The sequence below is a fragment of the Natrix helvetica genome (assembly GCF_964273705.1).
Source record: "Natrix helvetica genome assembly, chromosome: 2".
In the NCBI taxonomy this organism is placed as follows: domain Eukaryota; kingdom Metazoa; phylum Chordata; class Lepidosauria; order Squamata; family Natricidae; genus Natrix; species Natrix helvetica.
In genome coordinates this window covers 251020395-251048131 of record NC_138552.1, presented here as the reverse complement: position 1 = coordinate 251048131, position 27737 = coordinate 251020395, and the positions used below count along the sequence as shown (strand labels likewise).

General features: G+C 38.0%; 1 protein-coding gene across 4 annotated transcripts in view; it reads right to left on the bottom strand.

Moving 5' to 3' along the window:
- PRKCE (protein kinase C epsilon) overlaps positions 1-27737 on the bottom strand; it is a 370865-nt gene that overhangs the window by 107331 nt on the left and 235797 nt on the right. For 2 of the 4 annotated variants that reach the window (XM_081941929.1, XM_081941931.1), the window contains 3 exons: positions 4355-4432; positions 1944-2103; positions 471-505 (listed from right to left, as the gene is read on the bottom strand). In XM_081941929.1, coding sequence (XP_081798055.1) covers positions 471-505; positions 1944-2103; positions 4355-4432 — 273 coding nt within the window. The remainder of the gene's footprint in view (positions 1-470; positions 506-1943; positions 2104-4354; positions 4433-27737) is intronic. The other 2 variants (XM_081941930.1, XM_081941932.1) reach the window with 1 other exon arrangement.

The following is a 27737-nucleotide window of genomic DNA, read 5'->3' as shown; positions in this document are numbered from 1 at the left end:
ACTGTTATCAGTGTTAGGAAATTTCTCCTTGTTTAATTTCCATCTATTGTTTCTTGTTTTGCCATCTGGTGCTTTGGAAAACAGGTTGACCTCCTCTTCTTTGTAGCAGCCTCTCAAATATTGGAACACTGCTATCATGTCACCTCTAGTCCTTCTTTTCCCTACACTGGACAAGCCCAATTCCTGCAACCTTCTTTATATGTTTTAGCCTCCAGCCCCCTAATTTTGGGAGACTGGGGGAAGAGATGCTGCCTAGGGAACGATCAGCTATTTAATGGCCACAGAAAGAAACTCAAAAGGAACTTCCCTAACTTTTGGCTGTAAAAGAGAAGGTGGGAGAAAATCAGACTTTCAAGATTCTATTAATGTAGCCTTACATTAATGGTCAGGATTCTGGTCAGAGAATCCTGAAACCTAATTAGTTCCTTATACATTCCAAACATATTCATAAAATGAACAATTTTTCTTACCTTGACATTGGTACCCTTGCTTTCCTATTACTCCCCTGTTGTTGTTGTTTAAAAAAAAGAATAGTAAAGAGCACATTAAGAATAGACCAAAGATATAATTTCACATTGTAATTTGTCATAAAAATGACTATACAGTATGGAAGATCATGCTGGGTGCATTCCTATTTATGCACTAACGTTCTCCTTCAAATTCCACAGATGCAAATAAATAAATAAATAAATAAATAAATAAATAAATAAATAAATAAATAAATAAATAAATACATAAATAAATAAATAAATAAATATAAAAATAAATAAAAAATAAGAATAAATAAATAAATAAATAAAAATAAGAATAAATAAATAAATAAAAAATAAGAATAAATAAATAAAAATAAAAATAAATAAATAAAAAATAAGAATAAATAAATAAATAAAAATAAGAATAAATAAATAAATAAAAATAAGAATCAATCAATCAATCAATCAATCAATCAATAAATAAATAAATAACGTGATAAAACTCACTTTGCCTTCTTTCCATCTTACATTTTATGAAGTGCCACCAAACAATTTTCTTTTCGTTTTGTCTGCTAAACTCAAATGTTTCCTAGTATTGATAAGGCTTTGCAAATCTTATCCCTAACATCTTCATTAACTGTGAAACTTCCAAACTTTTGGCAAGGACTACCTTTTTTGTTTCATCACTGCAGAAACCAGAAAAGCTATCACTGAACTCTCTCCACCCACATACCTATTAGAAGTACAAATGTAACAAAAAGAGGTCCTACAGTCCAAATTAATCTTACATTAATCTGAACATGACCTTCTGCTGTGCTTCAATTCCCGTTCTAACAACAAATTAGATCCCACTGATGTTCCCTTCCATGTAAAGATATGCGGATCAAGTTCAGAGAAAGCGCCTCTACCTTACACTGAGGAACAGTTGCTTAGCAATAGAATCATATGGGATAAGATAAACTGAAAGAGTTCACTGTATAACCATGTCATAGTAGTGGCTAGGAAGTTCACTGTGGCTGAATATTTTTGATATATTCAATTCTTTTTCACTATCTGGAAATGAGAAAATCCAAATCAAGGAAAATCTAAACTAACTGCCTTACAATGCAACCCTGTACTTGTCTGCTCGGAAGCAAGCCCCACTACATTCAATGAATCTTACCCCAGTAATGTGTTCGCCAGATTACAGTCTTCATCTTTTTTTAAAAAAAAACTAGAGGACAAAGAATTTGCACCACTATATATGCATAATGTATAATTAGGTTAAAAGGTACATAACCACAAAGTTATAGAAAGCATTTGCATTTCTCAATATGTAAAATAATGACACCATTATTTCATTAATTATTATTTTCCTGAAAGGATGAATGCAAAGGGTTTCCAATAGCCAAAACAACAATAATAATCATGTTACCACAGAAAAAACTAAGCCAGATGATATGAGAAAAGTCTCCATGTAATAAAATTTACCATATAAAGTCTCGGCAGTGTGAACAATAGGTTGGTTGTCTAAGATATGTGGCCATAAACTTGTGCCCATTAACCTGATGGACCCTGCGTCGCACTGCCCCCTGGCGCTTCCTGGGGCGCATCCGTTCCCTAAATACTCTTTCTTCATTGTCTTTGGATGCTGAAGGAAATAAAGAAAGAGAGAGAGAAAATGGAAGAGATTAAGAAATATTAATATTCCAGGCACAAAACAGAAGAACAGAAATAAAAAAGCAGAATGCACAACTTCAAATCAATTCTCATATATCCAGATTTTTAAATGTATTCCACCATACCACCATACTCTTTTCTGATATAAGTATTGTGAATCCCTTTATTTTAAAGCAAATGTTTAATATGTATGATTGTATTAATCAACTTAATAGCATGCAGAAACTTCACTAACCTAGTGCCTATAAATGTGTTGGACTTCAACTCATTCCCAATGGGCATACTGATTGGAGATCAATGCATTCAGAAATCACCAGGTTGGAAAAGGCTGGTGAAATATTTGAAGTCATAAAGAATTCAGCGATGCAAATATAATTTTGAATTCTTTGGGGACTAATGCACTGATAGTTGCGAGGGAGAATGTCTGAGATATTCAATTTGATCTATTATGTCCCACCTTTTCTCCTGGAGTTTAAGATGATTTACATGGAGGTCTTTTATCCTTACAATAATAACCCTATGAGTATTTTAGGCTGAAAGAAAGAGAGAAACCCAAAGTCAAGGTTCCCTCACTGAGGATGGATTTAATCCAGGGTCTCCCAATGTTTTCCACACTGATTGCTATATCACAATAGCATATTTTCAAAAGCTTGGGGTTCAGTGAATTTCACCAAGACATCTCTTGAAGAGGCCTTGATAATAGATCTTGCTGGAGTGAGCCCTTTTCAGGATACAATGTGCTGATAACAGCTGTCTGCAATTATGGAAGAGCTAACTAGGCTGAATCATAACATTGTCACCTACACCTGTGTCCAAGGTCCAGCACCCAATCCTTTCATGACCATTAATTCTCAGAAGTCTATATATTGATTGATTGTAACAAACTAAATCACATTATATCTCTTCCCTTAATGAAATTGCAGGATAATAATGCAAATTATAACAGCATGAATGTGAAGCATCCGCACCCTATCTGCATTATATATATTGAAAATTAATTATTGAGGTGAGGTAACAGCTAATTCTACCAACACGCCTCCTTTCAAAAGTATAATAATCAGCATTTTTCCTACAGTTGCTTTAGGAAAATCGTAAATAAGAGCCAACCATTTTGTTGTTGAGAAATTCCCTTTTGTACATCAAAATACTGGGATTTTGTATTTTGTATTTTTTGTTTTTGTTTTAATGGAAATGCAGTACTGTCCCCATTTCCCCCCCCCTTATCTTCAGTTATTGCATTAATCACAATTGCTGCAGAAGCCATGACATGCAGATCTCTCTCTCTCTCTCTCTCTCTCTCTCTCTCTCTCTCTCTCTCTCTCTCTCTCTCTCTCTCTCACTCACTCACTCACTCACTCACATACACATATGCACATTTTGGCTACCAGCTGTGTTTCCAGCATCAAAGTACAGCCATGCTGATGCTATGCTGCTGCTTCCTGCTGTGTTACATTTATCTGAATAAGTGTCTCACAGCAGCTTCAATCCCAGCTTTTGGGTTTGCAGGAAGGGGGAATCATAGGAAGGACTTGCATCATCCAGCCCAGTTGAAGAGGGACATCTATGGGAATAAACCCAAAGGATTCAACCTGCAGGTGATGAACTCACCTTGCATCATAATGAAATATATAGGATGAAGAGGGATCAGGACATATTTCCAGACTTGATGCTTTGGGTTTAAAAATGGCCAATATTCAGCTAATCCCAAGCTACTACTGTCCTACAGAACCCTTAATGTTCTTAGGAAAAGTGTGAGCTATCACAATGTGAAGGGTAACACACATGAAAGATTTTCTCAATTACTGAGATCTGCCTCTGAGATCCTGTTTTAGTCTAAATGTGAGGTGTGTAACACCCTTTGATGTCAATCAGTTTTTACTGAGGCAGCCCCAGTGTCTCAGAACACCATAGCAAGACTTCTGGTAAAAAACAAATCCTCTAGAATTTCCATTATCTTGTATTTGGTTAATCTTGTTCAGATACACAATGGTTGTAGATCAGAGATAAAATGCAAATTTTGCATGAGTTTGATCCATGAACTCTCCAGTCAAAAGAACTGGTTGCAGTTGAGGAGAAGCATACTTGGAATAAATTAACTTCTCTATGAATTATGGTATTTTGAATTTATAATCTAACAAATCTGTAAGTTACTTGGTAAATAATCTGATTCAGCTCAAAATTTAACTCAACTGAATAGTGAGATGTTAGAGGTAACAACTCACAGATGATTGAAGTTCCTCTTCCTTGAGTGGGACTCCAATGTACAGAATGTGATCTGCTATCTTCTGAAGTTCCTTCCCCTGATGTTGTAAGACAAGATAAGCAACAATTCAATGTGCAAGACAGTTTGCAAAGAAAAAAAAACACATAGTCTTGGTATTTATTTTTTCCTGCTGTGTTTCGTTAAATTACCATGGAATATTACTACTGCTATTCCCTTAAAATTTAAGGCAGCCTTCTCCAATGGTTGGAACATTAGTTTAGTACCCCAATTTTTTAAATTAAAAAAGTTAGTTAGAAAGAGCCAGTCTCCCAAATTATTATCTAATGAGACACAGATGAGTTGTCATTCTCCTCTCACATACAGGAGGAGAAGATAGGATTTGCCAATGCAAAGATGCAGCAGTCCAACTATAAAGTTCTACATGAAGGTTCAAGGGATCACTTGAGCTACATTTAGAAGTGTATGCAATACCTCTTATAAAATTAGCCTATGCCTATTCAATTGGAGTACAAGTGGTAGAAAGAGCAACTAAATGAATTGATAAGAACAACTCTTGTACTCTTCATCACCAACTAGAACATGTGGAGCCTCATTACACTATATCAAAGAGTTGTCCTAACTCTATCACGCCCCATGAGACTAGAAGTAGGCAACTTGGTGCCCTCCACACCTTTTGGAATTCGGCTTCCATTAGCTTTAGCCATCAAATACAAGGTACCATATAAGCTGTAGGTTAAAATATCAAGAAAAAAAAACTAGCCACCTCCTTTGTTTATTTTTAAAGTAAAAATCATTGATGAATAGGTTACTGCAGCCCATGTTGCAGAATGACATGGCTCATAATGTATAGAGATTATACAAGTGCAGAAATGCAGGGACTCTCCAACAGGATAGTCAATAACAGGATACAAATCAATGATCCAATGATCCAATAGCGCCAATATCTCCCTAAAATATGTTCTCTGCCTTATTTTCTCAAAATGTGGCAGTTTGCTCTAATATAAGTGCCAGGTTTGGAATATGTATGCTATTCTTTATTTAAAACTAAAACTAAAGAAATACATAGCACTCTATTTCCAACCTGCTTTATGGGACTCTAAAATAGTCACTTGTGCCAAAGCAAAATCAATGATGTAATGAAAAATCATTACTTAATTTAATTTTTGGTACATGCTCAATGGAATTTAGGAAGGAATTTAGTAACAAGGTCTGATCCAGCTAAGGGGTGCCAAAATGCATTAGCGCAAATCCAGATAAAGCAGCTGAGCTGAAGCAAAGTAATTTAGAATTAGAAGTCAATTATCATTGGGCAAAGGACTAAAAAAAGGGAGTGTTGCTTGCACAATATAGACCAAACATGACTGATCCAAAGATGAGCTAGTCCATGTCTCACCTCATGTTAGAATGCAGCATTGCAGCAAGCCTTGTGATAGCATTGTTTTAGGTTGCAAACCAGAAATAGGATTATTTTGGAAAAGTCATGCAAGCTGCACTCAGTCTGATCTTTTTAATACTGTAATTTCTAACTTCCTTCATATAAACTCATATTTTTTTTACCAATTGACCAGGAGGAGAACTTAAAACATCTATATCATGACCCATACACTGAGAGATGTAATTTAAAAAATGTTTTAGTAATCAGACAGATCCTGCCCTTCTGTTGGCCGGGAAGTCTGAAGCGGTAATTCCTATACGTCTAAAAAGGCATGTCAAGGATGGTTGTTTATGTTACCTGACTTTCAGGATTTTGAACTTGCGATCCAGTGATTCTCCAAGGATACTTGCAAAAGGAAAAGTGATGCATTTCCTTTTACCTAATGAAATGCCTTTTGATTGTTCTTGCTGCAACTATTGTTTTGTACATGTGAACATATTTATTTTTTTGAAATTTCTCAAATATAATTGTAAGGCTAAAAATCTAGACAGAATTAATACCATTATTATGGTTGAAAAAATATTTTTGGAGCAAGATAAAAGAGACCCAATTTATTGGAACTTGGGGTGGAAAAAAAATCAAGCTTCTCCATTTAAATAGAAACTAACTCTTCTTGACATATACTCTGTTTGGGGTATAGCTCACTGAAGAAGTAGGCAACCTTTTGAATTGGGGTGCTGTACAATATTTAGAGCTCGCAAAATGGCTGCCCCTGGAGGACTTGCCTACAGTGTCCTCTAAATGGCTGCCACTGTCAATATGTTCAGTCACAAAATGTCCATTTACTAGAGAGTGACCTACTCTCTCCACTGATGTTTTCTAAATCATCTGGTGGATTTTTTGTTGGGCTCAAACATATTCCTACACACAACTAAATATGATGCTAGAAAAGCTAGTGCTCTGCTTTGCAGCATGGAAGTTTATTTAATTTTTGTTTGCTATTAGTATTTTTTTTAAAAAAAATCAGGTAAGATGGAAAGTCTGAACTAGCTGGAGAACAATTGGGTGTCCTTGGGGGCCATGTTGCTTATCCCTAGATTTACTTGGTTAGCATGATGACCAAGCAAAGCCCACCCCCGAGTGGTATTGTATATTATGTATCTATATCCTTTGAAGATTCCAAACACCTATGTTGATATCATATGGGCATAGAGTACTGTTCATTCATTTTCATTTAACTTATTCATTTCTCAAGTTTTCGCTTCTGCCCAAATTATGACACATGTGCCTGAAATAAATTCTGACCTTTCCCTTTTCTCAGCTGCTACAGAAGGGCTGAGGGAAAGGAAAAGGATGAAAAGCCATCTGGGCTACAGAAAGTTAGGTTACTACAGCTGCTACTGACGTAAAATGGTGTGTGTGTGTGTTAAACAGCTTGTTTATATAGCTTGTGCATATAGCTTAATTAATTACTTCCTAATATTATCAAGTCATAATTTGTTTACAAATTAGACTAGGATCACCCCTCTGCAGGCAAAGGACTAATTGATTAAACCAGACAGTAATTTATTAAGACTTGCATTCAAAGAGAGGAAGGAAAAGTTGCAGAGAAACAGAAAAGGATAAGGTTCAAGCATTGCTTTGTGGGGTCTATGTTAAAGCTGGGAACTAGACTCTCCCAAATCTACTGGAGCTCCCAAATCTGTTGGTCAATATAGCAGAAATCTAGAAGAACCAGAATGACATCCTTATATATCCTTGTATATGGAGCATGCATGTAAATCAAGCGTGCACAACTCTTTCTGGGTTGGCATGAGGTCTGTAGTCCCAGCAAGTTGATGGGGCCAGGATAAAAGCAAAAAAATAGTTTTAATTCATATTTAAATAAACTTGAACAAGTTAAATACCATCAATGCAACCATTCACAGTTAGTAATACTCCCTTCTACTACAATTTGAGGGTAACTTTTGAAGAGGTCCTTAGAGCAGCAGCAAAGCTTTTGGGGGACATTGGCAGCCCAAGGCTTCCAGCTGGACTCCCCCTCCCCCCCTCCTCCTTCTTCTCTTTTATGTTATTATAACATAAAAGCTATTATGTTTTGCCAGAACATGGCTGATGTTTAACATTAGCTGGATTATGCCACAAGTCACCTTATTATATGTTACTAATACACACACACACACACCAAAAAAAACCTTGTGCTTCAGTTTATGCTGCTGAATAAAGTGGCTGGATTCAAGGTACTTTTGTGTAATAGATGTGTCAAACAAAAGGGAATACAATTTGAGACATACAAGGCTCTCTTATGTTTTTAACTGTACTTCAACCCCCATAAAAGTTTGAACAATACTTATAATAAAACTATAAATTCCATGGACAAATGCAGCTACTAACTGGAAGCCAACAAAGATGTGTGTGGTGTGTGTGTGTGAAAGAGAGGGGGGGAGGGAGGGAGGGAGGGAAAGAGAGAGGGAGAGTTTGCACAGAATATATGTTTTAAAGTAAAGTAGGATTACAAGAGTACCTGATGAATAATCATGGAAAATTGTAATTGAGATGGGAGTAGCAGAAATCTCAGAAGGAACATAAAATGGCATCACATGCAGACTTGACTAAAGTATAATGAACATTATCCAGAAAATTGTCTTTTAATTTGGCTTTAAAATGCAAAGCCAGGAGTTGGAAGGTATGGCACAGGCATAACATAATGAAAGCCAGCAAAAGCCCAAACTCTCTACCTTATTCCAACTCCATACCATGCAAAACATTGCTAAAAGGATGCTCCTTTCTATAATTATACAAATATACGAACCCTACAGTTATATGATTATTTATAGCAAATATTCATGCTGGAGTGGGACTATACAATTGTTACTTCAAACCCACACAAGTGAATCATTTCCCTCCAGGCCAACAATTTAAATAATTCCTTCACACCACTGGGGGTCACTCTAGTCTGGAATTTAAAACAGTATCACACATTTTTTTTCTTTTCCATTATTAGGTTTTGAAGCCTTAAAAGCCAATTTCCCAGTAGCATGCACCACGAATGGTCTTTCACACAAAATTAATGGGGGGAAAAATATGTGGAAGACTCAATCATGTGTAGGAGAAAGTCTAATTCTATGATTTGGTCCAAAATAAATATCTACAAAATATATACTATACTAATTTGTGAATTCATAAAGTGTGAATGACTGAGTAGGACAGGCATACAGACAGACATTTTGTTATAATAAATTGATTGTCACTCAATCAACTGAGTGTCATGAAAACTGTAAGGTGCTAGGCAACAGGTATCAACAGAGAGACTTTAACAGCCAAGAAAAAAGCCTTTTTTCATTTATAAAATCTTGGAGACTTAAGCTGCAATGTTAGCATCTTCATTTTCTATAGGTACATGCTTTTCCCCCCTCGCACTTTGAGAATAACTACACAAAAATGTTCAATGATTTAATGGGATATCAAAAATATCCATATTCAATATTTCTACAATAGAAATATAGATGGAGACTATTGTTTGGACTGTAAATTTGCTGAGATCAAGTACTGAGATCAAATGTGAACAAAATGTGGCTCAAGAATTTTTCAAAACTCTTTGCTGCTGTCCTAAACATGCTTTTCAAAAGGCAACTGGAGTTGATTTTTTTCCTTGAAGACGTTTCTCTTCTCATCCAAGAAGCTTCTTCAGTTCTGACTGAATGGTGGGGAATGGAAGAATTTAAATCCTTCCATTCCCCACCATTCAATCAGAACTGAAAAAGCTTCTTGGATGAGAAGAGAAACATTTTCAAGGGGAAAAAACCAATCCATTCCAGTTCCCATTTGAAAAAAAGTACCTTTCGGACAACCATGACCTGAATGATTGAGAATCTCCATAGGAACATCATTTAATTTCCCATGATACATTCTAGAACAGTGATGGCTAACCTTTCTGTTGCTGTGTGCCAAAAGCACACTAATGTGCACCCACAATGCAATGCCTGTGCAATCCCCTGGGTACCCCACACTCCCGTTCATGCCCACACGACCCTCATGCATGTACCCCGCCTCCTGTATGTGCCTCGCCTCTCAAGCATGCACAGCAGAGACCTAAAAACCAACTGGCCAGTGAGAGGTGCATGAGCAGTGGAGCTGAGCTGGGATGATGGCTTGTGTGCCCGCAGAGAAGGCTCCACGTGCCACCTGTGGCCCCCATGCCATAGGTTCGCCATCACAGTTCTAGAATGACATTATTTCGGGGATGTTACAGAAAATCAAACAGCAACTTTCAGATCCCAGAAAGGAGACTGATGTTATTGATCAACCTTTTCAATATCACTATTTGGTAAATAAATTAGTAGGTGGAATGTGTGTTTGTGTCTGTTGTATAAGTATAGAACAGGACAGGTGGGGAACTATGATTTATGGATTTCAAACATGCTGCTCAGGAATTCTGGGAGTTGAAGTTCACAAATGAGAAAGGGGCAATTGTTCCCCACTTCTACTATAGGAGAAGGCCCATAACATACTGGGTGTAACACTCCCTAAAAACTTTGAACTGACATTAATTATGTGGCTTGGACCTGAATTAAGTATTTTTTTATACTGAATTAACCTAAGGATTCATTTTATTCTACTTTTATTTCATCTATGTGAGGAAGATTTCCATTATTGCTCAGAGATAGCTGGGAATTATTTATTTAAAATCTATCTCTCTGTTTTTTAGTCTGTAACTTTTATTTTTGAAAAACAGCTTACATAAGATCAAAATGCAGAAAAACATCAATGGAAAATAATCAAAGCCGATCTACCAGTCCAAATCAACAGAATAAAAATAATTTTGGCAGGTCTGAGTAACAACTGTTAATCACTGAAAGTTTATTGACATTTTAAAAAAAGTTATGTAAAAAATCATTATCAAGCTAACCTGATAGACCTTTTTTAGATGGGGAACTCCTCTTAAATATTCTGCCCTTCACTGGAAAGATACGAGGATTCAAATGTAAAATAAATAATTCCATTACATTAAATTATCCATTCCACTATCCATTCAGAGCTGAAGAAGCTTCTTGGATGAGAAACGAAACGTCTTCAAACGAAAAATAAATAAAGAAAAAGAAAAAAACAAGAAAGTCTAGTTGCTTCCTGAAAAAGCACATTTGGGACAACCATGATCTGGGTGACTGAGAATCTCTACAGACTTGTAAAATAAATAACTTTCTTTCTACAAACTGCTCTAGCCCTCTAACTGCAATTTACAAAACTAGCTTTAATTTAGAACCTGTTTCTCTTGAATTATCTTGAAGTAGAATTTTACAAATTAAAATAAAATTCTGCAGATGGGAATATACTATTTTTGTGGACACCAGACATTTTATTCTATTGCACACCAACACATCCACATATCATGCATAGTTTTTACCTAAATAGGTAAACAAGCACACTCAGTCCTTGTTGTAATCTTCTCTTGGTTCCCCCTAATTAACTTAGTGTTTTTGTTGTTTTGAAAACCTTAGTTGACTCTATGGTCACCATACCTTGGTGAAGCTACAGATATCCTCTGTGCACCAGTAGGGTACTTTTGGCTACAAATAGGAACGTTTCTAGCTTGAATTCTGGAAAGAGAAAACGACTCAACAATTACAGAGCAGAACAATAGAATTGGAAAGGACCTTGGAGGTCTTCTAGTCCAATCCCCTGCTCAAGCAGGAAACTCTACACCTTTTCAGGCAAATGGTTATCTGATCTCCTTTTAAAAACACCCAATGTTGGGGCACATACAACTTCTGGAGGCAAGTTGTTCCACTGATTTAATTGTTCTAACTTCCAGGAAATTTCTTCTTAATTCTAGGTTGGTTCTCTCCTTGACTAGTTTCCATGCATCGCTTGCAGACTGTGCTGGAAAAATGGTTTAACTTGATTCAAAACAAAATCTAAAAATTAAAATATCTGCTGAAATAAAATACTGTAAGATTAAAAAAAATAATTGTACAATTAGATTTCCTTCCATCATGCCACTGACTACTCCAACTACTACACTGTAGAAAAAGAATTAGATGTATTTACTTGTCAGCGTGAGTATCTATATGAGTGTAATTCTTACATTTCACAACTCCCACCTGAAATCTTAAAAAAATAATATTTTTTTCCAGGAGGAATTAAATCCTTTTATGGTATGTCAACTACCAATTCTGGTTTAGTTTGTACGTTGCTTGGCTCTCCAAAGTACTGCAGCTGTTATCGGGGGCGTCATAGCTGTCTCTATGTTTGGTAACTGCATCATTGGCAGATTTCACTCAACTACCATCATTCTTTCCCACATATCCTGACGTCAGAATAGTATCTGTTGTTGGAACTCAATCCCAGCCACAGAATTTGGGGGAGGGGATTCTGGTCAGTTTGATGGCACTCCCTAATGTTCTCCTCCATTTGCTCCTGAGCTGTTAAGCCAAGCAGTTGCAGGTAAGACGGCTCAGGAATGAGAAAATAGCAAGTAGCCTCTCCATTGAGTTTGCTCTTCTTCTTGCTCATTGTTGGGAAAGCCCACTTGTAAGCATGTGCCACAACTGAAGCAGACGGGTCACTTTGGAAGTAAATGGTGACAGATGCCAGCTGAAAGCAAACAAGGTAAAAGCTGCCTGAGTTCTCTTGTAGTGTATGCTTCCTGGAAAGCTGCTAATATTGACTGGGCAGTAAAAATATTTATAAGACTCATATCAGACATTGTTTTAAGAAACAGCTGGTACTGCCTGTCTATTTGCTATGCTTAGCCTCAGATGTGTAAGAGGAAAGCTTTACCGTACCTGGGTCCATCTACCAATAAGAGTAATTTATTAAATTTATATGCCATCCAATTCCCAGTAACTCTCCTGGTCCATATTTAATTCCCAAATGACAGGGAAAAGATTAACCAACTCTTCTACTTTTCTTCCATTCATTGATCTACAAGTGAATGTCCATAGCTTTACTTTGGATTCAGATCTAGATGATCGTAAGGCATTAAGCTATATCGAATAATGTGAAGTAATAGAATAATCCTCTGCTTCTACTTTTCCTCCTTTCAATTGTGTCTGATTCTCAAAGACTGCCTGGACAAGTAGTTTTCTTTTTCAGAAGTGGCTTGCCATTCCTCCTTTCCAAAGCTGAGAGAAAATGGCCAGCCCAAGCATACCCCGCTGGTTTTGTTCTCAGGGGAGAATTAGAATTCATGGTCTCCTGATTCTTCCAATATTTGAACCTATTCTTCAAAACACCTGAGGGCAGGGCAAGAAGTAAGGGGTGAAAGAGTATTAAAAAGAGACCCAACCTAGAATTAAGGAGAAGGTTTTTTTTTGACAGTGGAAACAACTAATCATGGAATGGCTTGCCTTCAGAAGTTGTGTGTGCTCAAACATTAGAGATTTTAAAGATGAGATTGGACAGCCATTTGCCAGAATGCTATAGGGTCTCCTGCTTGGACACGGGTTGGACTAGAAGACCTCCAAGATCCCTTCCAACTCTGTTGTGTTTAAAGTAGATGGGCAGGCACCTCTCAACCCCCAGGGAAGACAAGAATGGAACACAGATGCTTGCTGGCCTCTTCCTCCAAATCTTTCATCTTTGTGTTTTAATGGAGCCATCATTAGTTTCCCTTTCAAACAAACATACGTGCCTCACAAAATACCACATTTCTCCTTATCAAGTCTCCTATGTAAAGGTATGGCAATAGAAATAACTGAAAGAAGGATAACGGAAAGAGGGATATAGTCTGTAACTGTAATTTCCCCAGTAAACTCCCTGAAACATTAGGAAATGAAGCAAACACTCTGGATCTAATATTATGTGTGTCTCCCCCCCCCACACACACACCTTTTCTCGCTGAAACACACACATCTCACTTGCATGCACAACCTTTGCATAATGGCTGCTATAAATTTTGGAAATTGAATGGTCAAAAATCCACTACAGGCAAGTTATCGCAGATAGCCACAATCAGAGTAGCTTTAAAAATAATGCAATTTATTTACTTTATTGATTGGATTTACACCCCATCCTTATTTAATCTTGGGAGAGAAGCAACTGCTCGTTATAAATCAACAACAGTGCCCTTCAGATCCATGTGATCAGAAATACACATAAGGTACATTGTTAATAACTTCTTATTCTTGTATTCAACTCTGAGTCAGATCATGTTATAATGTAAGAAGACTCCCAAAGCCTGTCTATCCCAGCAAACAGATGATTCTGTGATGCCCACAGGCAAAACATAAAAGCAAATACATTTTTCCCATTAGTGCATACTAATGTATGCTTTCTCTGATACTGGAGGTAACATCTATCCCTGATGACTAGTAGACTGCCTTGCCTGAATGTCCTTGAATTTAAAAAGGATTTTCCTCTTCTCTTATCTAAAAAGGGTACCAGTTACCACTTCATTGCTTTATTCCCAAAGATGTGGGAGCTGCAATGATCCACAAACATTAGCGTAGTCAATTGGAATATTTTCACTCCCTTCATGCCATCCAAGAGAATGATATTAAAATATAAAAAGCAGAATTCAGGAAACAGAAATCTTTGCAACAGGGCTTTGATTTAAATGCTTCTTGTGTCTAAATGGAAAAAACAACAACTCGGCATAAACTTTTATTGAACTGCAAACACGTGCCATTCACCAGTGTTTGGGTTGTTGTTGGGTTTTTTTACAGGGTTCGAACCCTGCAGAGAAAAAAAATGATATAAATACATTTTCTGTCTTTTTAATGGATCATCTTTTATAGAAAACCTGAACCACATGAGAGAAATAAAGGCCAAATATTATTCTTTAATTCTAACCAGTAGTTTGAAGACATGACAGAGCTTATTAAATATGGGCCTCTGGAGGCAAAAGAATGTTCTGTGGCTGACTTGGACTAAGACAGCACCACGGTTTATAACAAGACTGCATTTCTGATGTTTACGTAGCCATTGAAATAAAAAAGCACCTCACAACTTGCAAACTTGCACAACAAACTCTGTACATATAACACCTCTAAAAAAACAGAAGTAAAACATACATACACCGAGGAGACAGTCATGCATCTCAAAGCTTAATCACTCAGCTTCCTGCTAAGTTCATGACCTTGCAAACAAACAATCACCGATATTTAATTTTTTTAAAAAAATGTTTCTTGGCTGCAGAGCTAACCGTATATCATACTCAGATTGACCATTTATATAATGATATACAGTGAGTGATTGGGCAAATAGACAGAATTATCTTTTGGAGAAAAGTTATCTTTCTTAAAAGCACCATCAATAAGAAAATATAATAGTTTTATCTTTCCAGTATCTATGTGCATTGGGTCAACTATGAAGTTAATATGAAATCCCTAGATTTATTTTCCTCACAGTGAACTGACAGTGGTAAAGAGCCACAAGTAACATTTGTAAATAACACAAAGGTTAACCCCAGTATGTGGTTTCAAATCTTACTGGTATAATATACTTTATGTTGAAATAGATTTACATCCTATCTGAGGATTCTAGGAATTGCATTTTCAATGTATAAGGTAAGCATCAGATTAGGGACAGGCTACATTTAGCTTTTGCAAAAAAACAAAAAACAAAAAAAAACCAACATCTTGCAGAGAAAAGATAGTGAAGACAGAGTGAGCACGCATGGTCCTAGTGGACCAAATATAGTATACATTATTGACACTAAAAAAACAGCAACTCTTACAAGTGCAAATAACCCTTACTACATTCAGTTAGGCTTACAAATACACTTTAAATGAAATCCAAATAATATTATTCATTAAAAAAAGATGTCTAGTTAAACTAAATGCTTTAAAATGGGAATTCAAAAGGAACAAGCATTGGAACTATCTAAATCTAGAGGTAATTAATAAATTATATAAGTTATACCTGTTACAAGTTATTTATAACAGATATTAGGCATTTGACAAAGAACTGTATCACTATTCTATTTTGTTTTCCTACTTTGATTCCTACTTCGGGGCCTCTTTCACGTTATGGTTGCTTATTTTTCATTTGTAAACAATTGTTGAAATAAAACAACACCTTATACACAGGGATTTAAATGTTTCTCCTTCACATGCAATCATAGCACCTTAAAACAAGGAAAACAAAACCGTCAATGCACATACATTCACTGTACCCATAGAAATGCGGTAACTGCTAATGTTTTCTTGAAAAAAATGCTCTGCATGTTACTGGCACATGACGGCTTGCGTGGGCTAAATCTGGTTTCTGAGCATTTCCCATCTGGCCTATGAATCTAGTAACCTTTGCTTGTTCCAAACTCTCTCTTCTTCAAAACTAATGAGTAATAAAAGGTTACAGTTGGAAATAGTCTGAAAAATGAGAGAGGAAGCTTACAAGCATGAGGTGCAAAATGTGTAGCTGAGTAGCATCCCTTTAGTCTGCAGCCTGAGCCTGAGAGTACTCACTGAAACAGTACCAAACTTTAGCCATCCAGCTTGTGGAGTTACTTAGAACCTGTCATGTCCGCTTTGGGAATGTGTTCCTTAACATGCTGTGTAAAGAATAGACCTAGTACAAGTTTTGCCCTCCTGTTATATGGCAAAATGTGACCTATCCTACAAGACTTTAGGGATCATCCAGACCAGGGGCGTCAAACTGATGTCATCATGGCAGCATCACATGATGTATCATGACTTTCCCCCTCCCGCTTCGCTAAACCAGGCATGGTTGTGGCCAGTGCGTGATGCATTCAGCTTGCCCCCTGTGCGTTTGACAGCCTTGATCCAGACTGCTCTCCTGGACGTAAGAGCTTGGCATGTGTCAAAACCAAAAAACACCTTGGCTAGGTTTAGGTGATATATCCTAAGCTCTGGATAACACAAATGCTATATTCATATATGCCCCAAAGAATAAACTATAATGCAATGTGAATGCTGCCTCACCTAATATACTAAAAACATCATAACAGGTTGAAATATAAACTTCCTAATCTCATTTCAATGGTTTCTAATATCTTAAGACAAACTCAGCCACTACTGATCCACATTATCCTTCACTTTATGCCAACTGCCTCCAATCTAGTATCTTCCAGATGTTTAAAAGCTACAATTTCCGCCATCCACAGCTAGTTGAGCCATCGTGTCCTACATTTTACGATTGACATTGACCTTTTATAAAAAAAATAATTTACATTTTTACGAAAGTTATTTCTTATGTTATTTCCAATAAACAAAGTCCTAATGGCTGATCTGGTTAGGGAAACCCATCCTAGACTTGAAAATAACTGTCTTTAGCACCAACAGATATTTGGCAGCTTTTGACTGCTGGGAATCAGAGGCTATAGACCAGCGATGGCGAACCTTTTTGGGCTTGTGTGCCACAAGTGGGGGGAGCGCAGGGGGGTCGTGTGCGGGCGTGCCACACCCATAATGCAATGCGTGACCCCCAGTGCGCATGCGTGCACAACGCACGCTCCCCCCATTTTTACATGATTTTTTCACCCTCCCCAGGCTCCAGAGGCTTTATAGGAGCCTGGGGAGAGCGAAAAGAGCCTCCCCCGCCCCCCCCCCAGAGGCCCTCAGGAGGCTTCAGGGACCATCCAGAGGCTTCCCTGAAGCCTTCGGAGCACTCAAAAGGATCCTCCGAGCAAACCGGAAGTGACTTCTGGGTTGCTCGGAGGGTCATTTTAAGCGCTCCGAAGGCATCAGGGAAGCCTCCGGATGGTCCCTGAAGCTTTCGGAACGCTTAAAACCACCCTCCGAGTAAACCGGAAGTCACTTCCGGTTTCCTCGGAGGGTTGTTTTAAGCGTTCCGAAGGCTTCAGGGAAGCCTCTGGATGGTCCCTGAAGCCTCCGGAGGCCCTCTGGGAGGGCGGGGGAGGCTCTTTTCGCCCTCCCCAGGCTCCTATAAAGCCTCTGGAGCCTGGGGAGAGTGAAAAATGGCTTTTAAAAAGGTGAACTCAGCTGGCCAGTGCAAGTATGCGCGCTGGCCAGCTGACAGGGCAGCGCCTCGCGTTCCCTGACAAATGGCTCTGCGTGCCACCTGTGGCATGCGTGCCATAGGTTCACCATCACTGCTATACACTGTATGAAAACAAGAAAGCCAGTAGGTTATTAGCTAACTTGAGATTCTCATCATGGTCCAACTTTGGGATGGTGGGGGTGGAGGACTTCCTATAGTGGTACTTCCTCCGCTCTACCAAGTTTTTTTGCAGCTTGAAGCAAATGACATTCCAGGTGGCAAAGTAATTGGACAGCAGCTAAAACTTACTTCAATACTGGTGATGGGACTATGTCCTTCATAAAAGTCCAGGTAACAGTTTACTTTGGGAAGCCAATGACAAATCATGTAGTATCATGTAGCTGGCCAATGCTCTGTAGTATTGCCATATCTCAGGGCTGTCAAACTCATGGCCTGCAGATTGGATGCGTCACATGTTGGCCATGCCCACACCCAGTTTAGCGAAGGGGGGGAAAGTCCCAATACCTTGACGCTGCCATGACGAGCCGAGTTTGACACCCCTGCCATATCTCATACTTTATGTGAATTATGTTTGTTCTAGATAAAAGTAGGCATAGGTTTTAGTCCTTCGACCTACATTAGCTACTTATGAGATATTAAATATCCTATAATAATTCAGCCATCTGACCAGAAGATAAATGCATGCATACAAAATGTATTCAGGTAGTCCTCGACTTATGACAACAACTGAGCCCAACGTTTATATTGCTAAGTGAGACATTTGTTAAGTGAATTTTACGACCTTTCTTGCCGCAATTGTTAAGTGAATAACTACAGTTGTTAAGTTAGTAACACAATTGTTAAGTGAATCTGACTTTCCCATTGACTTTGCTTGTGAGACAGTTACAAAAGGTAATCCACATGATTCCAGGATAGCATTCAGAGCCGTTGTAACTCTGAACAATCAGGAGGATCAGAACTTTATGAACACAGCAGAATCCTGCCAAAGGATAGCAGTCCTGACACCAGAGGAAAAAATAATTTACTGCAGCAATAAATCACAAATGTACAATCGGAGAGTGCATTTTCAGAGGTTAGAAGAGATGGAGTTTGTTTTTATATACCTATTTGCCAGAACAGATGGAAGATGAGCCCAAGACAGCCTCTAATTCCTAGCAAGGAAAGCAGAGGCAAAGACATAATGCAACATATTTTTAAAAAATTGACAAAGGTCATGGGGAACCAGAATGAAAGTGTTCTCATACATCCCACTTTCAACTAATTTTGAAAAAAAAAATCCTAGATTAAAAAAAAATATTACAAAATAATTCAGCCACAACATATGCTGCTAAGCAGCAAAAGTTCAAATGGTATAAAACTATTTCTGCTGGAAAGTATGAAGAAAGAGAGTAATAATCATTTCTTTTCCTCTGTGCCATCCAGACAAAAGAAATCTACTGTCAAATATGTCCAATTCAGGAACAGCTGCTGTCTCAAAGCCATACATAGTTTTATAACATAGAACAAAGAAAAAGGAAATGACAGAAGTATGATGTTTTAGACACTACAGCCATAGAACAATATCTTTATTAGTCATCAGGGATGTCCCAGGCCAGGTCTACTTTTCCTTTAAACAAAAACCCCAAACAAAACAAACTGGTCAGGAATATCCCTTATGACTAATTTGGTTATTTCAGATGAAATTATTGCAAAATAATCAGACATGAACTAATAAACATACTTGGATGATTCCATTATTAACACAATGACTTGGTCTAGATACAGTTGTGAGTACAGTTGTGAGTACCGCAGCAATGCAAAGGGCTGCTCAAAATGTCCTTTGGATAGCTATGCTTCCCAACCTGTATTATAATGAACCCTTCTCCTTGAAGAGAGGTGGATGCCTTGCATATCAAGAAATGCTGTAATGCAGTTATGAGTCCAAACACAAGTCTCTCTCCTGCTAGCACAGATGGTTTACGATTTACAATGGAATTTTTTTTCTTGGATAGAGAAAGACTTCTAGGAACTGCCACAACTGCAGAATCCAGTAAGGATTTTAATAATAAATATATTTAAGGTGAAATAGTCTTGACATATTTTTTTTAAAAGTGTTTATGGAGATAGATTTTTAAAAAAAGAACTCTCAGTGTGAAAAGTAGAATAAAATAGATGGAACTGAGTTTTCCAAGTTTCCTTTTGTTCACTGTATAATTGAGCAGTAATTAATCTGACAGTCAAATTCAAGAGTAGATGAAGCTTATTCGTAATGTCCATCTGAATGGATGAATGTGGACAATTGCATCTTGATGTACATTTATTTCAGTAAAGACTCGTGTCAATCAAAGTATAGAATAAAAGGATTCGATATTGGACAGTAAAGGTTTTAATTTAAGTTCCAGCTTGTTGAGATACTTCTACTTCAAATTAGTCATGCCATTTATATTTGATGTACCTGCCAACAAGCATCTGTGGAAGTTCTAGAACTTATTCATACATTTTGCAGCATTTAAGGCATATTTTCTACTTCATGCACATATAGTTGAGAAAAATAACACCCACGTTTCCAGGGAATATAATTGTGTAACACATTCATTTTCCACTTCCATAGAGTTATGTTAAAGATTTTAGATATGATAAAAACAAACAAACAATGAAGTGGATAGTAGCATCATTAAGTGACAGCAGTCTCACCAACTTTTCCATCTCCAGATTTTCTCCGTTAGCATAGACCAGTGATGGTGAACCTTTTTCGCCTCGGGTGCCAAAAGCACATACGTGCGCACTATCACACGAACTCGAGTGCCCACCCACATAACTTAATGTCCCCCCTCACCTGTGTGGACCGTGCATTTTTGCACAAGGCTTCCTCGCCACTCCCTGCTCTGGCTGCTTCCCCTTGGATAACACCCAGTGAGGGGAGAAGTTGCTCTGCCACTAACGGGCAGAGATTGGGGTGGGGGTGGGGGGATGCTCAAGTGTGCTCCTGTGTCAAAAAACCTTCCCTTATCATTCTCCTGTGTAAAGATTGGGCCCTTTTTACAATGGCAGGTGTGAGTCCAGTTGCTAAATTCTCCCCTTCTATTAAAGAGGATCCTGGGCACTACAGTCAATAGACAAATGAGGAAGGGAGCTGCTGGCACAAGGGAAAGAAAAGCAGCAAGGAAATAAGGAAAAGCAGCTTTTTAAATTTATTTTTATTTATTATTCGTATTTATAGACCGCCCCCTCTCCCGAAAGGGACTCGGGGCGGTGTACAGTCACTAAAATGTGTTATAAAATACATACATAAAACAGTTAAATAATTAAATACATAGGTGGAGGAGGTTGCAAGACTGTATATAGAATAATAAATATAGTACATTAAAAACTCTAATAACCCAGGAGTTAAAATATTACCCAAAATTACCCATTAAAATATATCCACCGGGAGGTAAAAACTAAGAATGTGCCAGGCCAGCTAATCGAAACAGGTGAGTCCCTCAAGGTGGCTGCTCTGTTTCCCCCCCTCCCCGGTGCTAGCACAGAGGATCCTGCCTGGTCCCTGCAATCCAAAGGGAAATGAGGAAGAGAGCAATCTGCATGAGGGAAAGACAAGCAACAAGGAAAGAAGAAAAAGCAGCTTTTTTCCCGCAAGGTGGCTGCTCTGTTGCCCTTTTCTCCATTTCAGCACCACTCCATGGAGCCTGCCTCCCCCCCCATCGCCCAGGTCCTCGCTTCTCCCAAGCATTTCTTTGCCTATTTAATTTCCCCTCCGTAGCATTTTTCCATCGTGTTTCTTGCCGTTTTGGACAGGAAAACAAAGTTTGTGGGACTAAAAAAAAACTCCTTTCAATCAATCAATTCCAACTTTGCGAGATCTCTCCCCCCCCCCCAGTTGTAATTGATTGAAGTTTTGTTTTGTTTCATTTCCCTGTGGATTCAAGCGATCGGGCAGGATCCTTTTTAGTAGCAGGGAAGGAGGGGGGAACAGAGCAGCCAGCACGAGTGAAAGAAGCCTCTTTCCTTGCCGCTTGTCTTCTCCCCCTCCCCCCTGCTGGCAACTCTCCTCATTTCCCTGTGGATTCCAGCAATCGGGCAGGATCCTTTTTAGTAGCAGGGGAGGAGGGGGGAACAGAGCAGCCAGCACGAGTGAAAGAAGCCTCTTGCCGCTTGTCCTTTCCCCCGTTCCGGCTGTTTTTCGCCCTTTGGAGGCTTCAGGGAATCCTCTGGAGATTTAAAAAAAAACTATCGAAAATCAGCTGGCCAGCGGGCGCGGGCGCACTGGAGCTGACAGGGCAATGCCTCGCGTGCCCTCAGAAATGGCTCTGCGTGCCGCCTGTGGCACGCGTGCCATAGGTTCGCCATCACGGGCATAGACCATTCTGGCGTTTCCAGCACAATAAGGAATACCAATTTGGGCAAGGCTGTAACATAACATTCATTCTCATCCTCCCCAATAAATAGGCACAGAAATCTGCCTGGAAGAGGACATGAGTTTTGGTCTACTGTACATAACTTGGCAAGAGGTCCACTAACCAGCAGTGGTTCTCCAGGTCTTCAGTGGGAAACATCTCATAGGACCTAGACCTTTCTAGATATACTAAAATTTTATTCTTAGACATTCAGTATCATCCATCCATTTTTTTCTTTTCACATAGTAAGTTCTTTTTCTCCTTGATAGTCTTCCTCGTTATGCTTAAACCAAAATTCTGCCCATGCAAATATTTCATGTTTCTCCAGTGTTTTGATTACAATGCAGTCAATACTGCTCTTTCTGTTTAACACCCACAGCAGCACCTTCCATTTATATAACCCTTTATCACAGGAGAGCATCTTAGTTGTTGCACCAGCATCATGGCTAACGTCAACACAGTTCTCAGAATAGCATTTATTAGCAGCTAAATGAATGCCAGAGGGCCAGCAATGGAAATGAACATTAATGTGTTGATGTAATCCATACTAACAGAGTGGCTATTGTTTCTGCTGGTGGCTGGCTGAGGAAGCCGGGGTGCTCCAGGTAAACTCAGGACTACTTTGCATAAAACCAAAGGCCTGGAAACCACTGACTGCAGACTGAAGGGAGATATCGTGGCAAAAATCCCCCAAATAAACCACAAATCTTCTCAGAAAAGGACTAGGAACAAACCAGAAATGCTAGAAAACAAAATGAGTGATATAAGCAAACAACCTAAGTGTGAAGAACCAAGCACTAAACTGGGGGTGATGTGAGATCATAATTAAGGAGGAGATATGAAAATAAATACAAATATTACAGATTCTGTGAGGGTAGGCTTTTTAAACTAAAAGGCATGTTGAAATAGGTACTTGCTCTCAAAATACGTATCTAAATGCATATTTCAATACTTTTAAACTGCTAAGAATTGCATCTTAATGTGCTATTTCATGAATTCAGATCTATGCCTGGGGTGGCCCAAGAAGACCAGTCTGAAGTGAGAAGAGCATCTATTGCTCCACTGGTGCTTCCATACTGCATTCTTTCTCCAATGGGAGCCCTGTTACCACTCACCCTTTGGCTGCTGTCCCACAAATCTCTCACTAATAGCCGATTATGGAAAGTAGCATGCCTTAAGTACAATGAAGCAGCTGTACTGAGTAGTAATTGGTAACAGTTATCTACAGTAATAATAGCAGGGCTCTGCAGTCCTACAGATTCCCAAAAGACTTGCTTGGGTAGAAAAAGTCAACCTAGTGTAGTAAGGTATTTTACTGAGAGGTTTGCTGTCTTCAATTCAGTAATTCACCAGATGAGACAACTGCTGTAATCCCTGCTCTGTGTTCTTTCAACTGCAAGAGAAATCAAATAAGGGAGTAGAATTCTAATTCCATTTATAGGGCATGAGTAGATTTCTCCATTAGTTGGGAATCAGGTGTCAATAGGACTCTCTTGCAGATGACTGTGATATAGTTGGAGAACACAAGAGGTAGGAATATTATACACAATAAGATAGGAAGCAAAAATGAATTAGGACATATGTGTCCTTGGTTTTATCCTTCACACATTCAGGATAATAAAAGAACAAAACTTTAAGTATTTACTGTCATTTGCCAAAAACATCTGGGGACCAAATGTGACATGACTTATTAACGATAGTTGTACTGGACCAACAGATTGGTTTAGGACTATGATATCAGGCAAGGGATTTAACAGTTTCTCAAGTAAAATCACATCCAAACCTCTCAAAGTATTGAAATACCTGAAAATAAGGGAGTCATTTTAATTAGGAAAACATGGAGCCAATATATACTACTTCCTATAATCTCTGCATTTGGTTGGCCTGAATTATAGGATGTATTAGTATCCCATCTATTTTCATTTATTCTATTTTGGAGGATAACTACATGAGCAAACCCCTGAAAAGGATTACTAGCAGAACAGAATATACTATTCGGTTCCAGCTGGTACAATAAGCAAGTAAGCACCAAACGTTGGTGAAGAAGGCTCCTAAATATGTGTCTCTATTTGGTGGTGGAGTTCAGTTTGGATAATGGTCTATGAACTAGGACAATTCTCCTCTAAGATCTTTCCCCCTCAAAAGCCTATTTCCAAAATGGGGATCTGTGGAAAAAAGGGGGCTACTGAAATATATGACTGACATACATTGTTTGCTATCTTCTCTTTGGATCTGCCTTAAGAATCCAACTGACTGATTCATTGTGTTTGATCACGTCCAACATTTAAATGTCTGATAATGCACTTAAAAATCATCTATTGATAATTATTGATTTTGCACAGCCTTTCCCAACAATGTGCTTTCCAAATGTATCAAATTTCAGTTTCTGGAGGCATTGATCCCGCAACCAACATGGGGATTGAAGCCCAATGCATTCTAGAGACTAACTGGCTGGGAATGGCTGATCTTGCAAATTAGCACAATGAGAATGAAAGCCCTACATTAAAAAATAGACAATAGCAGATTTCTAATTCTACAGATTATGACAGGACATGCGCTACCGCTGAATTTATGGACTACAAATAAATGAAGCCTTTTCCAACAGCGACCACAGCATGATTGGCTTTTGTCTCAACATATGTCATGACAAAAATCATTAGAATGATGGGATTCCCAGTTATAACTTTAAAAAAGCCAACTACGATCTCATAGACAATGAACTCTCATCTCTTGATTGGCAAATTCTATTCACTGGCTGTAATAATGCCGATGACCATTACAGCATTTTCTTGCATGAAATCAAAAGAATCATTAAACTTTACGTACCACTAATAACCCCCAAAACCAGAAAAACAAATTACCAATAACAATAAGAAAGCTACAATCCAGAAAAAAATCTCTTTGGCAAAAAAAACAAAACTAACAACGTAGCTAACTTTAAAAGCTGCTACAAAACTTATGCCAACAAATAAAGACTGAATGCACCAGGGATGGGTTGTTGCTGATGTTACTGCCAGTTTGGCGTGCAAAAGGTTTTGAAATAAATGACCTTTGCAATCATATTAAAAGCAACTGTGTTCTCTTCGCTGATGATGTAAAACTATTCAACACCACCAATGCTACCACCCTTCAAAAAGACCTTGACTGCATGTCAGATTGGTCAAACAAATGGCAACTTCAAATCTCAACCAACAATGCTCTGTCTTACACGTTAGCAAAAAAAAAAAAAATCAGAACATAAAATACAAGCAAGATGGACATGATCTTGTCGACAATCCACACTCTGTCGAAGACCTTGGAGTACTCATTTCTAAAGGCATTAAGTGCCAGAGCCCACTGTAACAACATTGCCAAAAAGGCATTAAGAGTTGTTAACCTAATCTTGCATAGCTTCTTCTCTGGTAATATTGTACTACTAACTGGAGCATACAAAACATTTGCTAGACCAATTCTCGAATACAGCTCATCTGTCTGGAACCCGCACTGCATATCAGACATTAATACAATTGAGAGAGTCCAGAGATATTTCACGAGAAGAGTCCTCCATTCCTCTACCTGCAATAAAATATCTTATGCCACCAGACTTGAAATTTTGGGCTTATGACAACTTACATCTACACCGCGTTCAGTTTGACCTAAGCGTAGTACATAAAATTATCTGCTACAATGTCCTACCTGTCAATGACTACTTCAGTTTCAACGACAACAATACACGAGCAAACAACAGATTCAAACTTAAGGTAAAACGCTCCAAACTTGATTGCAGAAAATACGACCATTAACAGAATTGTCAATGCCTGGAATGCACTATCTGACTTTGTGGTTTCTTCCCCAAACCCCCAAAAGTTTAACCTTAGACTAGCTACTGTTGACCTCACCTCATTCCTAAGAGGCCTGTGAGGGGCGTGCATAAGCGCACCAATGTGCCTACCGTCCCTGTCCTAACAACCCCATTTATTCGTATCCATTTCATGTATTCAAAATCATGTTTATACTTTTATCTGTTATATATATATGCTTGACAAAATAGATGATAGATAGATAGATAGATAGATAGATAGATAGATAGATGGATAGATGATAGATAGATAGATAGATAGATAGATAGATAGATAGATAGATAGATAGACAGATAGAGAGATAAATAAATAAATAAGAAAAATAAAACTGCCAGCCATGCCTCTATGGAGTTGAGTTTCATACTAACAGAGAGAGTTGTTTTTTCCCCATGCTAAAATTCTTAGCCAAGTGGTTGTGAAGAACTCATATAGTTCATTTGAGGTTCGGGTTGTTCCATTTCCCATATTGTAGGCATTGTTAACCTATGTATGCAATTTTCTTCTCACTAATGTAAAATGAACTTGCTTACTCTAAAAAAGGAACTGACTCTTTCATTTTTTAAAACCTTTTTATACATTAGTAATAAAGGGATTTCAGATCAGACGCAGGCAATAAAAAAAAAGCTTGAGTTGATTTATAAAATACATCACAAATTTGCTTAAAGAATAATCCGTTTTCTAAGAATACCTGATGGATTTTTTTTCTGTGTATTTATGAATGTCTAGATGACCTAGACATGAATATGAGAGAGTCAGCTGCAACAGCTTTTGAAAAGTCGGAGCTTCATCCGAATGGATTCTATGCTTTGCTATTATTTCCTGCAGCATCTGATATTTGAAATTGCCCATTTTAAGACAGTACAAAGCATGCTTGCAAAACATATAAGCACGAATGAAGATTTTAACAATTTGAAATGTGAATGTTGCTTCCAAAGCTGAATCAGTCTGTTTCTATCTGTGTGTACAAGCACAACCGCTTCACTTTGCACATAGCCTCACAGTGGCAACCAAGATTTTTTTTAAAAAATATCTGAAGGTATTTATGGAAAGAATAAGTTTTCAGAAAACTTTTGGTAGATATTTTTCAACAAAATTGTATAGAATTCTATAGAATTGTTTCCAAGAAATGACACAGGGATAATTGGCTTTTGTGACAATAATGCAGTTTTAGTGCAGATGCCACAACAACGAAAATGGACTCAATTGACAAATCTTTCAAGATGGAGTTTCTTCTTGAAATCTGGTTATATTTTAACATTCTTGCTAAAACTCTTGTAAGAATTTGAGTGGATAACAACAGCACTTAGACGTATATATAGCTTCACCATGCTTTACAGCCCTCTCTAAGAGGTTTACAGAGTCAGCATATTGCCCCCAACAATCTGGGTCCTCATTTTACCTAACTCGGAAGGATGGAAGGCTGAGTCAACCTTGAGCCGGGTGAGATTCGAACTGCCAAACTCCTGGTAGCCAGCAGTCAGCAGAAGAATTCTAATCACTGCGCCACAAGGAATAATGTCAAAAGCCTTTGATAACATTAATACCCAAAACAAATGTAAAAAGTAATAAAATATCAAGATTTGTAAAAATTGAAAAAATTTGGAAGAAAAAGTCTGCTATAAAACTAAGAGTAATTGCAGGCTTTTGAATGATACCAAAATGTTATACCAAACATTGAAAGTGCATGGACTTTAAATGGACTTGACTTACTTGGAACATCTTACATATATACTATGGCAATATCTCCAGGTTAGAACACCAATAATTGGAAAGTGCCTATCCAAATATCACAATATTTGATGAATAAACAGATAATAATAACAATAGATGACAATCTAATGATTTGCATGAAGGAAACGTTTGGGAATC